Source organism: Physeter macrocephalus, chromosome 11 (genome assembly GCF_002837175.3).
Source record: "Physeter macrocephalus isolate SW-GA chromosome 11, ASM283717v5, whole genome shotgun sequence".
NCBI lineage: Eukaryota > Metazoa > Chordata > Mammalia > Artiodactyla > Physeteridae > Physeter > Physeter macrocephalus.
In genome coordinates this window covers 47,922,186-47,940,829 of record NC_041224.1, presented here as the reverse complement: position 1 = coordinate 47,940,829, position 18,644 = coordinate 47,922,186, and the positions used below count along the sequence as shown (strand labels likewise).

General features: G+C 36.7%; 1 protein-coding gene across 2 annotated transcripts in view; it reads right to left on the bottom strand.

Annotated features, from left to right (window-relative positions):
• Positions 1-18,644, bottom strand: part of UNC13C (unc-13 homolog C) — a 654,288-nt gene that overhangs the window by 55,782 nt on the left and 579,862 nt on the right. For both annotated transcript variants that reach the window (XM_055087954.1, XM_024128858.1), the window contains 4 exons: positions 18,000-18,149; positions 13,738-13,861; positions 11,155-11,211; positions 4,877-4,957 (listed from right to left, as the gene is read on the bottom strand). In XM_055087954.1, the coding sequence (XP_054943929.1) occupies positions 4,877-4,957; positions 11,155-11,211; positions 13,738-13,861; positions 18,000-18,149 (412 nt within the window). The remainder of the gene's footprint in view (positions 1-4,876; positions 4,958-11,154; positions 11,212-13,737; positions 13,862-17,999; positions 18,150-18,644) is intronic.

Genomic DNA, 18,644 nt, shown 5'->3' with positions numbered 1-18,644 from the left:
CTCTTTGATTTCTTCAGTGATCTCTTGGTTATTTAGTAACATATTGTTTAGCCTCCATGTGTTTGGGTTTTTTATGTTTTTTCCCTGTAATTTACTTCTAATCTCATGGCCTTGTGGTCAGAAAAGATGCTTGATATGATTTCAATTTTCTTAAATTTACCGAGGCTTGATTTGTGACCCAAGATATGATCTATCCTGGAGAATGTTCCGTGTGCACTTGAGAAGAAAGTGTAATCTGCTGTTTTTGGATGGAATGTCCTATAAAAATCAATTAAATTTATCTGGTCTATTGTGTCATTTAAAGCTTGTGTTTCCTTATTAATATTCTGTCTGGATGATCTGTCCATTGGTGTAAGTGAGGTGTTAAAGTCCCCCATTATTATTGTGTTACTGTCAATTTCCTCTTTTATAACTAATAGCATCTGCCTTATGTATTGAGGTGCTCCTATGTTGGGTGCATATATATTTATAATTGTTATATCTTCTTGGATTGATCCCTTGATCATTATGTAGTCTCCTTCGTGGTCTCTTGTAACATTCTTTTAAAGTCTATTTTAGCTGATATGAGTATTGCTACTCCAGCTTTCTTTTGGTTTCCATTTTCATGGAATACCTTTTTCCATCCCCTTTCAGTCTGTATGTGTCCCTGGGTCTGAAGTGGGTCTCTTGTAGACAGCATATATATGGGTCTTGCTTTTATATCCATTCAACAAGCCTGTGTCTCTTGGTTGGAGCATTTAATCCATTCATGCTTAAGGTAATGATATGTGTGTTCCTGTTACCATTTTCTTAATTGTTATGGGTTTGTTTTTATAGGTCCTTTTTTTCTCTTGTGTTTCCCACTTCAAGAAGTTCCTTTAGCATTTGTTGTAGAGCTGGTTTGGTGGTGCTGAATTCTGTTAGCTTTTGCTTGTCTGTAAATCTTCTGATTTCTCCATCGAATCTGAATGAGATCCTTGCCGGTTAGAGTAATCTTGGTTGTAGGTTCTTCCCTTTCATCACTTTAAGTATATCGTGCCACTCCCTTCTGGCTTGTAGAGTTCCTGCTGAGAAATCAGCTGTTAACCTTATGGGAGTTCCCTTGTATGTTATTTGTCATTTTTCCCTTGCTGCTTTTAATAATTTTTCTTTGTCTTTAATTTTTGTCAGTTTGATTACTATTTGTCTCAGCATGTTTCTCCTTGGGTTTATCCTGCCTGGGACTCTCTGTGCCTCCTGGACTTTGGTGGCTATTTCCTTTCCCATGTTAGGAAAGTTTTTGACTATAATCTCTTCAAGTATTTTCTCTGGTCCTTTATCTCCCTCTTCTCCTTCTTGGAACCCTATAATGCAAATGTTGGTGCATTTAATGTTGTCCCAGAGGTCTCTTAGGCTGTCTTCATTTCTTTTCATTCTTCTTTCTTTATTCTGTTCCACAACAGTGATTTCCACCATTCTGTCTTCCAGGTCACTTATCTGTTCTTCTGCCTCAGTTATTTTGCTACTGATTCCTTCTAGTGTATTTTTCATTTCAGTTAGGTATTTTTCATTATTGTATTGTTTATCTCTGTTTGTTTGTTCTTTAATTCTTCTAGGTCTTTGTTAAACATTTCTTGTATCTTCTCGATCTTTGCCTCCATTCTTTTTTCAAGGTCCTGGATCATCTTCACTATCATTATTCTGAATTCTTTTTCTGGAAGGTTGCCTATCTCCACCTCATTTAGTTGTTTTTCTGGGGGTTTATCTTGTTCCTTCATCTGGTACATAGCCCTCTGCCTTTTCACCTTGTCTCTCTTTCTGTGAATGTGATTTTTGTTCCACAGGATGCAGGATTGTAGTTCTTCTTCAAAAGCTCAACTTTAAATAGGGTTTCTCCATTGGCCTCTGTAGCAGCTTGCACATACCGATTAAGTTGTTAGCTGTCTGTTTCAGAGCTGTTGCCTTTCTCCTTTTATTTTCAAATACTGTTGATTTGGCTCAGTGTTGGCAGGTAAATGTAATGTCTCTAAGGCCAACCACGCCAGCTGCAGCAGATCATTGTAATTCTGTTTCTTGTGCCATGTTCTATCCTTTTAACTTACAATTGAAACTACATGCAACTGGTATGACTAATCCAGTCCAATTAGAATTTTAGTATTTAAGAAAGTTAATATTTTCATCGGTACTTGTGTAGAGGTTGAAGGATTTCACATTATTTTAAATAATTAAAAAATAAACTAAATAATTGAAATACAGTATTTTAATTTAAAAAGAACTAATCTCTCTGTAGGAATAGTACCTGTTTTGGCTTGCTACATTTTCCTACACCTTGTTAACATTTAGTGAAATAATGAAACATAGAAGCAAGGAGACTTATTTTAGAGTTTGGACTCTTTTCTCAGCTCTGCCAATTACAAGCAACTCTGTGGCCTTAGGCAAACAAGTTAAACCTGCTTAGCCTCTGCTTTTTCATCTGTAAAATGTGAATGATCATTCTTGATGTACCTAACACCGAGGATGTTTATAAGGATCAGGAGACATAATTTATGTATACGAAAGATGATTGAAATAATGCACAACACTATTTCAGTCTACAGTCTACAAATTCCATAGCATTCTCTTCCTTCAGTTCTCACTTTCTCCTGTCCAGCTTATTTGCTTAAATTCAGTTAAAGAGGAATTAAGGATCATGTCTTTGGCTGCCTGGGTAGCATCTACTGCTTTGGTATAAGAATATCTTTCTCACGAAGTCTCTGCCTTACAGTATTCCCTTTGCTGGGCTCCCAGCAGACATTGAATCACTAACTAACTCTTTTTTTTTTTTTTGGTATGTGGGCCTCCCCCTGCTGTGGCCTCTCCCGTTGCGAAGCACAGGCTCCGGACGCGCAGGCCCAGCGGCCATGGCCCACGGGCCCAGCCACTCCGCGGCATGTGGGATCCTCCCAGACCGGGGCGCGAACCCGGTTCCCCTGCATCGGCAGCCGGATGCGCAACCACTGCACCACCAGGGAAGCCCTGAATCACTAACTCTTGAGGCTACAATTCTTTTAAGTAGTACTCCTCTTTCTCCTGAATTCCTTTGCAGTCAACATTACAGTTAGTGCCTTGTAGTATAGTCAGGGCAAATCTCAGAATCAGAAAAGATAAAAGGGTCTCAAAGCAGGTAAAACAGGTAAAGGAGGTGTGGCATGGGGACCCCAGACAAAAAATTGGCATCAAAGAAGTTGGGAAATAAGGAGACTGAAGACCTGACCTCAGACTCTGAGGTTCAGAAGGACCAGGGTCAGACTCTGATCCTGAAGAACAAGATAATGACATGGATGCATTTGCTGGATCTTGGATACCAGGCAGTAGTTTTTTCCTAAAGAGCAAGGCGAGTGTCTGGTGGCTGAGGCTGAACTAAAATATCATTGGATGACCTGGGAAGGAAGATGATGGGATAGTTGAGCTGTCAACATGTAGATCAGGGGGATCTGCTTGGGGATCAGAATTGTCCCAGAGTTTGGGCAGAACTAGTCCTGCAGGAGGTGGTCATTTGTCCCCACCAAGAAGAATTAGAGAAATGCTGGGGTTAGGAACAGGAGCCAGGTCTGTCAGTACATTGAATGCCATTCTCTCTTGTCTGTTAGAGTCATCCATTGACCTTACAAAATCCATGAAGGGCTGAATTCTGATTTTTAAAATCTTACTTTTTTTTTTTTTTTACTGTTCATGGTGTGCCTTGCAGTTATTTTTTCTACTAGCACTTTCTTATTTGTAGCCATTAGTGCTGCTATGACTCTATAGGGTCAGTCATTTCTTATTCATATTTTTGAAAATTATTTTCAAAAAGAACAGGTTTGGTTCTTTTTTCATGTTTACCATTTAAAAAAATGATTTTGCAAAATGTTTCTACTTCCAGCCCATACACTGGCTGCATCTTTAGAAACTCCATCACTGTCCTCTCACTGCTGAAATTCACACTTGCCGCTTTCCACCAGGTGTCACAAAATAGTCACCTCACAAATTTCATTTTGCAGTTTTTGACACTGAAGCAGCAAAAGATTTCCTCTTATTAAATGCTGAATCTACAACAGTCATGAAGTAATAGTTTTTTGAAGGTGTCCAATTGTTATACAAATAGAACTCTGTTTTAATGTCTACTGCTGTTGCAGTGTCTGTTTCTATCTAGTGAGATTACTCTGTGCTCGGAAAATGGCTTGTGGTAGCTCACAGTTCTTTGCTACACTATTCACACATCCTTGATAATAGATGCTTCCCCAAGTGAAGTATTGAGGCATTGGACACAGTCCAAATTTAGGAGATGAATTAATTTTTCACTCTTTAATAAACTTTCACATATAAATATAAAATGTATGTATATAAATCTATAAAGAATCATATGAAAACAAAGAACTTCTAAGTTATGTTTTGAAATCTGCCTATATTTAGCCCACAATCCAATAACTTTTGGTCAACCTTTGGCTATGAAAAATTGATGCACACAATGCAATGCCTTTGCAATTTCAGCAGAAAACTAAATTATTGTCCTTACTAAGAGAAGAGAAAATTGATCTTTCCAAAACCATTTCAGCAAGCATAGAAAACACAAACAGAAATTCTGTTAACCATAAATCCCCTGAAGTATCTATTTAACTGGGCTTTGGGGGTACATGTCCTTCTTTGAAAACACCTGTTAAATATAGATGTCATAAACATTTTCTAAAGGTAGACAAAGGAAGCAACTCTAAGGGCAGAGCAATATGGATGTAATAATGACATAGTATGGCCTAAGTCTGACACACTCTCAGAATGTATGTGTACAACTGTCTACTGTGTCTATGGATGGCACAGCTCTACAGACATGCATCTGGGGGTACCTTTCTCTGAGGGTACACAGAGAACTCTGGATCCATATCCAGGGACACTATAACCTTACCTTAATGGTAGCCAGGACGACCTCCATTATAGCACACTGTCTCCATGTCAGACCCTTGGTATCCTCTCGAATCATGTGCTCCTGGAAAACAAGTGGAAAAACTGCTTATAAAATTACCAGTTCATTTATTTAACAACTGTTTTCAAACAAAATCTGTACATAATCCCTGTATGCAGATATTTCCCATTTGAGATATCTTTTTCATATGACCACATTTTAGAGGATGATTTTGTCAGATATTTAATAAAAATCCATTTTGCCAAAAGAAGAAATGCTTTTGAATGTTTTAATTTTAAAATGCTTTTAAATGTTTACTTAAAAAGCAGTGCTTTGATTCATAGGTGGCTTTATTTTTCACCTGCAAGCTAATGGTAGGGGGATAAAAAAGAGATAAACCTGGAAAATGTGTGTCCAAGCTTTTCCACCTTAATTCCTGCTTTCTGTTCTGCCACACAGAGGAAGGTCCATCATGTAAGGGATTTAGGAGGTAAATTTTAGCCTCATTCAATTATCACTGATAAAACCTACTTTAAGTATAATGCTCCCACTTTATTTTCTTTCCAGGATACCCTTAATGCTTAGTCATTACCAGGAAAATTCCTAAAGAATTAACTGATTTCGGCTCTGGAGATTTTCTATATTTTAAAGTCATTTTTCAATATTTTGGAACTGATTTCCATATTAACAATGCAGTTTCCTCATTGTTCACTATGAACTCTCTCTTTATTTAAAACTATTTTAGGGAAATGATGGCAGAAAGTTGAAGACAACAACAACAATAAAGGAACTTTGTCTAAAAGAAAAATTTAGAAACTCCTGACCCCCATATTGATATAATCTCCCCAGGGCGTCCACTATTCTATGTCAACAACATTCAACAAATATTTATTGAGTGCTTATTATGTGCCAGCACTGTTTTAGGTGACAGATATAATGTTTCATAAAAGAAAGACTTTTGTCCTCCTGGAGCTTAAATTCTAACTTATGTAAGTGCCTCTTTGTGAATTAGAAGGAAAGCCGATGTAGCTCTGAGAATGCATGACTTGTTTAAGGGATCATTGCTTTTGGTCAGTAATAAAAGGTTCCTCTTTTTCTACGGGGTACAGCTGCACATCAATACATGTGGCTTAGTAAGTGTTGCATGGTCCCTAACTTGGCCATCATTCACTCCCTTAGTGGGACAGTTTTGTGCAATGTACAAATTGTACAGTCACAGCCAGTGGCTCATCCTTCTATTCTAGCCTTTGTCTTACTCTGTCATTTAGTAGATGCCATGACTTTCTGAAGATAATCTATATGTTTTACTCACTTCTGCAGACTTTCAGTGTCTATCTTGGCAATTATCACCTGCTAGGCCCTCAATATGTTTTTGGTAATTGAATTGTACTTCTTCAGCATATCCTAAATGATTCAATATGCTTGAATGGAATCACACTCCTCTGAATATTGTTGAAAACATGGTATAATGTTGGATCCATGATATACACTTCTGCATCTCACTGCCTCTTTCTCTGATATAGGGATTTCAACACAAACATATGAGTCCATTTACTATTTTAAAAATATTTTTTAAATGGGTAATTAGAATATTAACTACCCATTGAGACCCCAAAAAATGATGGAAAATTTTTGCCAAGAGAGAAATGCTTTACTTTATATTAAATAAATCTCTCTGACTTCATCAATCTTGACTGGCTTTTTGATGTGGCCAGATTATTTTTCAATAGATGCTAATACATAATTAATATATGGTAGTGCTATAGAAAAATACAATTCTTGCAAGAAATTATTTTCTGGGATTTAGCAATAGCTCATTGAAATAAGGTAGTCTCTGAAAAAGTCTTGTAATGAGTTACTCCTTGCAGTAAATTCATAGTCTCAGATGTATTTTTATCAACTGGTTTTGATATTGTATCACCTGTCCATAAAGATGTATTCATTTTCAAAAAAATGTTATGCCAAATAAATCTGATCCCATAAACCAGTGATAAGTTGGGCATACTTAATAGTTCCAGAGGATGAAGTAATATAGAATGTCAAAATCTGAATAAATGTTTGCTTAATGAATTAATCCTAAATCATAATCACATGCAGAAAAGCAACTAGTTTCCCTCATTGTTCTATTTTCCTTGTTTCTGTGTTCTTTTAAGTAAGGTAGTCATTTGTTAATATTTCTATATAGGATTTCTGAATTTACTCATCAATACAATTATTTCAAATGATGGTTTTCCTGTGGATCAAATCTGCTTTCAAATTAATACATGAAGATGAAAAGACCCATGATTTAAGATGAAAACAAAAACAACATTGACATTCTAGTAAAATATGGGAAAACAGCTTTATAAAATTTGCAGTTCTGCCTAGAAGAGAACATAGGCAAAACATTCTGACATTAAATTGTACCAATGTTTTCTTAGGTCAGTCTTCCAAGGCCATAGAAATAAAAGGAAAAGCCAAGAAACGGGACCTAATCAAATGTACAAGCTTTTCAGCCACATAGCACAGGGAGATCAGCTTGGTGCACTGTGACCATCTAGAGGGGTGGGATAGGGAGGATGGGCTGGAGACGCAAGAGGGAGGCGATATGGGGATATATGTATACGTATAGCTGAGTCACTTTGTTATAAAGCACAAACTAACACACCATTGTAAAGCAATTATACTCCAATAAACATGTTAAAAAAATAAAAAACCAAAAAAAAATGTACAACCTTTTGCACAGAAAAGGAAACAATAAACAAAATGAAAAGACAACCTATAGACTGGGAGAAAATATTTGCAAGTGATGTGACTGAGAAGGGTTAATTTCCAAAATATACAAACAGCTCATACAACTCAACAATAAAAAACCAAACAACCCAATCAAAAAATGGGCAGAAGAACTAAATAGACATTTCTCCAAAGAAGACATACAGATGGCCACAGGCACATGAAAGGATGCTCAACATTACTAATTTTTAGAGGAATGCAAATCAAAATTACAATCAGGAATCACCTCACACAGATCAGAATGGCCATCATTAAAACTATACAAATAACAAATGCTGGAGAGGGTGTGGAGAAAAGGAAATCCTCCTACATTGTTGGTAGGAATGTAAGTTGGTGCAGTCACTATGGAAAACAATATGGAGGTTCCTCAAGAAACTAAAAATAGAGGTGCCATACAATCCAGCAATCCTACTCCTGGGCATATATCTGGACAAAACTACAATTCAAAAAGATACATGCACCCTTATGTTCATAGCAGCACTATTCACGATAGCCAAGACATGGAAACGACTTACATGTCATTGACAGATGAGTGGATAAAGAAGATGTGGTACATATATACAATGGAATACTACTCAGCCATAAAAAAGAATGAAATAATGCCACTTGCAGCAAAACATGGATGGAACTAGAGGTTATCATACTAAGTGAAGTAAGTCAGAAAGAGACAAATACCACGATATCGCTTATATGTGGAATCTAAAATATGAAACAAATGAAGCTATCTACAAAACAGAAACAGACTCACAGACGTAGAGAACAGACTTGTTACCAAGGGAGGGCTGGGGGAGGAATGGATTGGGAGTTTGAGGTTAGCAAATGCAAACCATTATAATATATAGAATGGATAAACAACAAGGTCTTACTGTATAACACAGGCAACTATATCCAATCTCCTGTGGTAAACCATAATGGTAAAGAATTTTTAAAAGAATGTATATATATGTATAACTGAATCACTTTACTGTATAGCAGAAATTAACACAACACAATAAATCAACTTCAATTAAAAAATTTGCAATTCTGTGTTTTGGCTAGAGTTTTAATTTTTTAGATAACAATGTAGAGGACTTATTGCTCTGTAATTCAAATAATAACAACTAAATGGACCAAAAATTTAAAAATCAAGGGACAATAATAGGAAAACATGATTTAAAACTAAGTTATTTTTCCATCACCTATGGATAACACGATTCTATTTTTAGTCCTTCAGATTATTTCAGTCTTAATGAATTAACTCTTTTAGGACATTGTATTCATAATTTGCTTTTAGTTCATTATAAACAAAAGAGAATTCACTGAATTGAGGAAATGTTGAGGCCACGAAGGGACCTAAAGTGTGATGTTTTCTGTGGACTCTGATTTTTCCCAGGTAGTGTGCATATGCCCACTGAGGATCCAGTCTCTCCCATTTAGTGTTCGTAAGATTTGAACGGGGCTGCCTGCACCCCCAGCTCAGGGGTGGGTATGTGAATTAAGCCAAATAGCATATGCCATTCCCCAGGCCACAGTGGTTGGCTTGGGAGTGGTGATAAAATTCTATTAGAGTTGATGATGTGCCCGTGGACTTTGCTGGAATTCCTTGCACCAAGGGGGGGTGTTCTTTTTTATTTTTATTTTTTACAATATTTCAAGTTCAAAAATGTTAGATATAAGCAGAGAACCTTCTTACAAACAGGAAAGGAGGTTTGTTAAGGCAGTAAGTCAAACATGGAAAGAGCAGAGTTGAGAGACAGTGAGTAACTGGGTTCTGTAACATTGTTTGACTTCCTAATCAAGCAGTGATGGAAACCAGAGTTATCCCAGGACTATAAAGTTTCATGGAGCAATGAATGAATTCCTCTCTTGTTTTTGTTAGTCTGGCTTTCCATCACTTGAAACTGGAATAGTTATAGCTGATATAATAAACATTCAGTTCAGAAAACTGAAGCTGGGGGAGTTGGAGTATGTTTCCCGATGTCACACAGAATGCTAGACACATAGCCAGGGCTATTTCTTTTGTAATAAGACACTGTGATGTTTCACTTTCATGGTTTTCTATGAGAAACTTCAACACTGTATAAATCCATTTTTCAAAGTAGGGACTAGAAATGTCAGGGAGGTAATAAAGAGGGATAAAGAAAGCAATGGAGATCCAAGATCCAAAACGATAGTTTGACAGTGACATCTACCTTCTACTTTCCCTCTGAACCACCAACATCACTGAATACCTGTGAGAAACAATTTTATGTCATGGTTATGTCTTCTAAATGGATTATTGGCTTTTAATTATTTTCTGACAAAGGGGATAATGAAGGTGATATAATAAAGTACTGACATTATAGGGCACCTATTTTATCACAGTAAGTAATTATACAGTCAAATGGATTATCCTTCGCCTGTGTTGTATGCACAAAACAGTGCCAGTGATACCTAACCCTGAGCTGCCAGCTGGGGGAGGAAGCAAGATACCCTCTGTGAGTGGGAGGTGGCATACTCTTTACAGTTACCATGCAAAGATAATGCATGCATTATCTCATTTATCCTCACAACAATTCTCTGAACCAAGTGTTAACATCGTCTGGATTTTACAAATGCCAAATCTGAAAATGAGAAAGGTTAAATACTTTGGGCAGTGTCACATATTTGGAAGCAGCTGAGGTAGAATTTGAGCCAAGGTGGTCAGTACCTGGAACCCATCCCCATGCTATACTATATTCTAATAGGTAGTAATGGAACAGGAACAAATATTTCAACTACAGGCACAATGTTGGCCTATATGTGGTCCACTGATACATGAATGGATAAAAAACGTGGTATATACTTACAATAGAATATTATTCAGCCTTTAAAAGGAAGGAAATCCTGCCATATACTACAACATGGATGAACCTGCAGGACATATGCTAAGTGAAAAAAGCCCATCACAGAACTGCAATATGTATTTTAACCAATCAAGTTCCTATTCCAGAGGGGAAAAAAACCTGAGGTTCCCTGCACAAGTGCAAAGTCTTGTGAGTCTCAAGCGATAATAAAAGGTAAGGTTATTTATACAGAAAATCCTTGTTATAATGGGGTTGATTATGTCGACGAGTTCAATGTCTGCTTTGATGAGTTTATTTTCCCGCATTAGGTTTCTTGCCTTAAGAGTTCTCTAGACTTTACTGGATTTCTATGAAGCATTCTTTGCCTTTATTCACTCAAAGTCAGTTTACTATAGAGAAGAAAATATGCTCTCTAATTTAGTCTAATTTAAAGCAGTAATGCTTCAACACAAAGTCAAAAATTCCCAGTTGCTCTACGAATTGGTAAATATGAGAAATATGGAGTGTGGGGAGAAGAAGACAGTACAATTCAGTCCCTAAATTTTCATCTGATTCATCCTTAAAGCAGATTGTGAGATCCCAGACACACATCCTCCTAGTCCTGCCATATTAAATACCATTACTAATAGGAGGTTGGTTTCTCACAGAGTTGTAGTAAGCTCATTACTTTTCATAGACAGCTAGTAATTTCTTTATTCTTATTACCTTCAGTTTGGATAGTTGTCCCAGATCTTTAGCTGCAATGAAAATCATCTGGGGTCCCTAGAGACACACACATAGAAAAGGAGAGAAGTGGACTCAGTCATAAGATCTTCAGTAACAAAGTAGAAATGTCGTCAATAGACAATGTACTCTATTTTTCTTATTATATTTGTGACTCTAAATGTCATAAGCCCTTAACTGGTTTATTTTACAACTTGGATCAAAGATATCTAGTACTGCTGGCAATACAACTATCTTCATAGGCATCCTACTTCTGGAAGTTTTAGTCTGAGTTACTGAATGGGTCACTGCTAGTGTATCCAGTTTAGTGTCGTGTATGTATTACCTCAATGAGCTTTATCTTTTATTTCTTTATTTGTAGCAGAGGCAACTACTTCACTCCACTCCCCACCCCCCAAAATAAATCTATGCAAAATGTCAAGATCCACAGCTGAAGAAGGTGGAGCTGGTCCACCTGACATGCCATCCAATCTATCAGAGCCCTGCCCTCGTAACTCCTCCCTCAGCCAGAGGTTTTCCCTAGCACCCCAAGGCCCTGGGTATGCTTGAAAAACATCAGAATAAACATCAGAAGCACTACTAGAATACTCAACAGTAGCCTAGAATGTTTTCACAATAAGGAAAACCAGCTATTCTGAGGTAGTAGTCTCCATGTTTTTATTGGAGCCTGTATATTCACTGAGAAATCCATACTTGGAGATCTTGATGCTTGAGAAAATTGAGGTGATGGTCAGCTTTCCTAGGGAAGATCTTATATCAAAAAATGAAATGTCATATACAGCACTTCTGCTATTATAACATGATAGGTGTAGTCTTGAAAAAACTCATTTTCTATAAAATTGTGCATTAGAAATAGTAGGGCTTTTGGGGAAAATAGGAGGGGGCAGTGCAAAGTCCATGCAATTTTGTTACCAAAGAACTATCAAAAACAATAAATGCTACTTTGGGAGACGGCATGAACAGCTCAAAGGGAGCTCAGTGAAGCTGGTGGCTACCTCGAGGGATATTAAAAATGTAAAAAAAACCCCAAACAAACCACAGCATGATAGAGTATAACGTGGGCTGAGACAATGCCTGTAGAACTGGAGCTCTGAACACAGGGACAGGGTAGCCTGCCACGTGTGAGAGGCTAGGTGCATGTATCTGGATACAGACCGATGTGCCAGTATGCCCCCTTCCTCTTTTTTGTCTTTTTAAAAACAGGATGAAAGGGCTCCTGCCTATGTAGCAGCCAAGCTGAGTGTTCTTTCCTTTTCTGCTGAAGTTTATAGCTCTTCTGTTATATTCCCAAGCCTCTCACCTAGAAAAATTTACTTATAAAGCAACCCAACTTGCAGATTGCACTGACATCATTCCTCTATTGGCAAATCAAGTGACGGGTAACTGGTGTTACAGAAATGCATTACGTGTTATAGCAGAATAAGGGGTGTGTGGGGGAGTGTTTTTGTATGTGATTTGGCTACGCACATGTGTAGGCTATAATGATTATACCATCCACTCATGGCACGAAGCAAAACTCAAAGTGATTTATATTTAACACTCACTGTCTGGCCGTAAATCAACACAAACATATGAATCTTTGCACCTTGGAACACTTTACAGGAAAACATTTTCTACATAATCTCACTGGATAAATATGGACTGAGTGTGCATGATTAATGGTGTCAATATATATTTTAGTTTAGTTTATAATTACTCATTATTTGCATCAACTTATCGTCCTCAGTCACAGACAAAAAAATTATTCCATAGCAGGTGCTTGTTAGGGTTATTTCTTTCCTCGCTTGACTCAGGATATGCTGAGTTAGCTGGATGGGGTATCCACTTGACCACTGTCTGACTTTTGCTGCCAACTGATCTTTCTGGTTCTTTTTGATTTCACTGTGTATGATACAATCACATTCTTCAAATCCACTAAAAGATGTCTCCTGTATTAACCACCAAGTGCGAAGGTGATAGATAAAAGCAAAAGGGAAAAGTAAAAAAAATTCCAGGTAGCAGTGTTGGCTTTATCTTCTTCAACTGTAAAATTGCAGATAGAAACACAGCAGGCATATTCTGTCAAAAATCTATTTCCCTGGGGTAGGGGGTCATAATAAAATTAAATAAAAATTACATGTGTAGACCAGAGAACCCTACAAGTTGAGCTTTGATACATTTGTTTGTCAAGAGATAACGTTTGAAATGTCAAGCCAGTGTGAAGTATGACTGCTACTGCCACTATTTAAAATTGATTTGTGATGGGGGTGCAGGAGGATTGCATTGGGAGTTTGGGACTAGCAGATGCAAACTATTATATATAGAATGGATAAACAACAAGATCCTGTTGTTTAACACTGGGAACTATATTCAATATCTTGTAATAAGCCATAATGGAAAAGAAAAAACTTGATTTGTATAAGGTGATGTCATTGGAATTATCATTGCTAAGACACTGTATACCACACTCTTTTTCCCAAAATGAATCTAATTACTATTTCGTCTGGATCAAAACCATTCATTGAAACAAAAAACAATTAGATGGGCTATTGAAAATATAATCAAATGTTAGTTTGAATACTTAACTGTTTGATCTGTCAGAGGAGGGAGGACAATTTGTTTTTCTATTTTGTTGAGAACTATCTTCCATAGTTCTTTCAATATTCGCTTCAGGACTGTTTTCTCACAGATTTTTGCTGAGAGACTTAATCTGAAATGAAATAAAACACACAATCACTTATAAGTCTCTTATTGAGGTATCATTTTATTGATCAGAAATTCACATTTTTCAGCACTGACATTCAAATACCTGAATAGGTCTTTATAATTTTCAGATGCTAAATTTCATTTCATTTACTGAAAAAAATACATAATATCAAAAATCTGTTTCATCATATTATACATTAGGTAATTCACTGTTTGGTAGAAAATGATTTCAGAGTATTTCCTTTCTTAAATTGCATCCTAAACTGACATCAAGGCTCCCAAAGTACAGAATTTTTACCTGCATTCCAGACTTGTATTCACTAAATGCTCCATGTTCATGGTACAGGCCAAACACCAAAGAGGCACAGTTTCATCACTATCTGGCACTGGACCAACATAACAACATGGCAAACATGCATATGATTTCACTCAAGAGCAGAACTTTACCAACTTTATTTTCCAGATTTATTGAGATACGATTGATATATAACATTGTGTACGTTTAGGGCACACAAGATAATGATTTGATATATGTACATACTGTGAAACAATCACCACCATAAATTTAGTTAACATTCATCACCTCATATAGTTATTTTGTTTTGGCTTGTGATAAAAATTTTTAAGATTTACTCTTAGCAATTTTCAAATATGGTTACCAGACTATATATATGCTGTGCATTACATCCTCAGAACTTATTTATCTTATAACTGGAAGTCTGTACCCTTTGACTCCCTTTACCTATTTCCAGCCAGCACAAATTTGTTCTCTCTCTGAGTTCAGATTTTCTAGATTCCCAATTTACCAACTTTAATAGGCTTAAGGTATTTCTTACAAATTCTTCTCATGGTGAGATGATGGTAACATCATCTAGCATTTATATAACACTTTAGTTTAGAAACCTCTTCTGCAGATTTCTCACTTATTATATGAGTATCTAGTATATCCATTTTAGAAATCAAAAACCAGCTCAGAGATGTTGGGGAACTTGTCTAAGGAAGTGAGGCTAGTAAGTGAGGGCTGAGAGCCAGTACATTGTCCAATGCCCCATGCTACCCTTGGTAAACGTACTTGTGTGTGAAGGCCCAGCAATACGTGAAGGCACAGTGCTGCATAAAGATTTACGGAATGTACCATAATATGACACTGAACTCTTCGAGACTCCTTTATTAAGAGTTAATCAAACCTGTTGCACAGAGGGCCAAAGGTGGGGGGGTCATATATTTCAAGGTAGCCTCATGGACTTTCTATAGTGCTACTAAGTACTCTGTACTTTTGGACTCAGAAATCATAAACTGGGTTCTGATAGAGACAGAATTGACTTTTAAATATTCAAATATATAATTAATATTAATATTTAAGGATTAAAGGCATGTGATGTGTGAGAGGCAAAGGGAAAGATTTCCCAAACACATTTTCATGTAGAAGTATTTCTCCTAACACTGCTGTGTGTAGATACCTAATATATAAAAATACATGAAAGTGACCTCCTCTGGTTTAAGAGGAGAGTTGGGGGTCCCTGAGGCATAGCTATGGAACTCTGTAGCCCCACTGGTTTGGAAACCATTGTTCAAAGGTGGTAGTTCTAGCTTCCTGGTAGATAGGTACTCACTATATGGACATAGGGTGGAATCCAGATGATGTGTCATGGAAGAACAGCAGAACCTACCCTCAGAGAAATTCCTAGGATGATTTGAGACACAATAAACCTGCCCATTTTACAGCAAATGTGTCATTTCCGTTTCCAAAAGGTCTGAGTTTAAAAATCTTGTTTTTATGGTCAGCTGATGTACTTGGCATGCTAACTAACCTTGTTTAAACTGGAACTGAACCAAAAGGAATAAAATTGTTGACATGTTTGCAGCTCTGCATGGGATTTCTGTTAGCTGGAAATGGCCCTGGTAACTTGTTTTATAGAGTGGTGAGGTCTTGATGGAGAAAATGAAGCATAAAGAAATATGATGTTTTATTTAAGGAGGCTGCACAGAGTCTATAGATTTATAATATAACAATTTTTAAGGGAACTGTCTCAAAACCACCTTGAAGACTTACTTTGGCCCTTAATCATTCATTTTAAATAACAAAAAATAGAGGGGAAATCTAGCAACTGCCTCCTTAATTTAGTCAGAGTTAACCAACTTGGTAATGCAAGCTGAACACATATATTTTGGAACCTGAGCTATCTATTTTGGCTGACCACAGAACCAATTAACCAGACAATTTTCAAATGCCACGTAGACTAGCTGCTAATATGATTTCCTGTCACACAGTTGATCATATTCTCATGGAAACATATCCATCTGTTTTTCCTACCCCCTGGAATGCCCATCCCCTATTTCCATACATCTAAACCCTAACTGCCTTTAAAGAAGACCCAACCCAAGCGGAATTTCTACTGACCATCTGAACAGGAGCTTATTACTTTACACCTTATTGCATTTATTTGTTCTACTTTTCTTATTTTTTCTTTCTAAACTCTTAGCTCCTTGAGAACAGAATTAATATCTAAGTTTTTAAAAAGTCCTCTAACACATGGCTTTATGGCTGTACATTCTGTATTAGCCCAGAAAATTTCCACAACTCTCCATGCCTCATATAATATCTCTTTCCAAAATTTTTAAATCTTTTACAATATTTTAAAGCTCATTGATGTTTTTCTATTTTTATATACTGTGTCTTTCTACTAAGAATTAGAGGAAATTACATACATGATGATATAATAAAGTATAATTAGAAAGAGAAAATAGGACTGAGGAAAATAAGAATCTAAATATCCTGAAAAGAAGAGTCAATCCACTTTATGTATTAGCTCTGTTTTATAGATGATGAAATGGATTCAAGGTCCCTCCACTAGTAGATAACAGTATTAGGATAACTTCAAACTTTTTGTATGTTTCACAACTTTGCTTATAACATATGCAAAAATAAATAGTTTTGTCAATGATAAAAGATTTATCTCCAAACTGCTGCCTGGAATTCCAAAAACAGAAGGCATTCCAGTAGGAGTTTTAAGAAGATCAGGATTGCTTTGTCCTGCCCTCCACTCACCATCACATTCACAACTAAATGGTAGTTTCTGTGATTCAATTAAGTCTTGTCCATAGAAAGAGCCATATAAGATGACACAAAGTTTTTCTACCAAATACTAAAATTAAAGTGGTAATATATAGAAGAGGTTCTCCTTACTAATTCCTTCTTTGTTATCCTTATCTTTAAGGAAAGGTACTGTATCCTTATTTATCTTGGTCTCTTTGGCATTAATTAATTTTCCACAACAATATTAAATGAGGTAATATATGTAAACTAGTAGGTATAATACTGGTCCCATGGTAGGCATTCAAAATTATTTTTTGCTTTTCTACCTTCAGTTCTGGTTTTAAGTATCACCATTTAAGAAATCATACCTCTTGTTGCTTTAGATCAATGGTTCCCAATTGTGAACACATTTTAAAATGTAGATGCCTGGACCCTACTCCAAACTTACAAAATTGAAACTTCGAAGAGGAGGGATGGAACAGAAGCAAAATAAACCAAACTTTTTGGTTCAAAACACTGTCTTAGTTGGTCATAAAGACCTTCATTCCCACCCACTCCCACCACTACTGGACTGGAATCTCCATGGAGTCAAGGACCTTGACTCTCCATCATCACTGTCCAGTGCCTAGATTAGAGTTTGAAACAGGTGGACACTCAGTAAATAGTTATTCAAGGTGGGGTGAGGCAGCAATCTACTTGCCTCTGAGCTGAATTAATTGTAGTCACATTTGTGCTATTCTCTTCTTCAGCAGGTTTCTGACATGAAATCAGATATTCTGGAGTCAACTCAGTCTTTCTCCATGTCCAAGAAGTTGCAGAACAATATGTTATCTGAGAAGCATGAAATCCTAAATCTCTCTATGCCTCAGAGCAGCAACCTCCTTAGTTACCCATACTTATTTCCTCTCCATTTTTCCTTTTCTGTACATAGTCATTCCCATCTAGTAATGAATTAAGAGTTTTTCTTTTTTAATGAATTGATCTATTTCTGTAGATGCCCTTTTAAAGCTGTCCTACATAGAGGAAAATATGTTTTTTGTCTCTCAAATCCATATCAGCCAAATTGAGGGCAGCGAATAAAGAGAAAACTGGGTAGAACACTTACATTTTGTCCAAGAAGTCCATGAGAGGTCTTAATACAACCTCTGCATCCATGGCTGTACTGTTCTTATTAGATGCGGTATTTCCAGTTGCTCTCATTTGATTTAGTTCAAAATTCATCTGTTTTATGCACTCTTCAATGATAAGCTGGAAACTGAAAATAAAGAATATAAATTCCGGAAGAAGAGCAAACATTTATGCCTTCCTTTGCCTGTGTCTGTTAAATTCACCCCAAGGAGTTTGATCTGTTTTCAATGGTGTGATAGCCCTTGGTCATTAGTTTTCAAACTTACTGTTTAGCTGCAAAAAATTTTGTTGCATTGAAAGCTTACTTAGAACTCTTATATGTAAAGTAGGTAAGAATGATGCTTTTCAGGTCGAATTAACTTGAGGGGGAGATCATTCGGCCCCCATCACTCACAGTAATAGCTGAGATGTCCCTCTGAGCATTTTTTGGAAAAATGACTGTGAGTGACTCTTGGCATCTGGGTACACCTTCTTCACTTAGCCTCTGGGACTCCACACCCTCTTCGCTTTCCTCCAACCTCACTAGCTGTTCTTTCTCCATTGTCTGACCTCTAACTATTGTAATAAGGTTGCCAGACTTAGCATATTAAAACACAGAATGCCTAGGTAATTTTAATTTCAG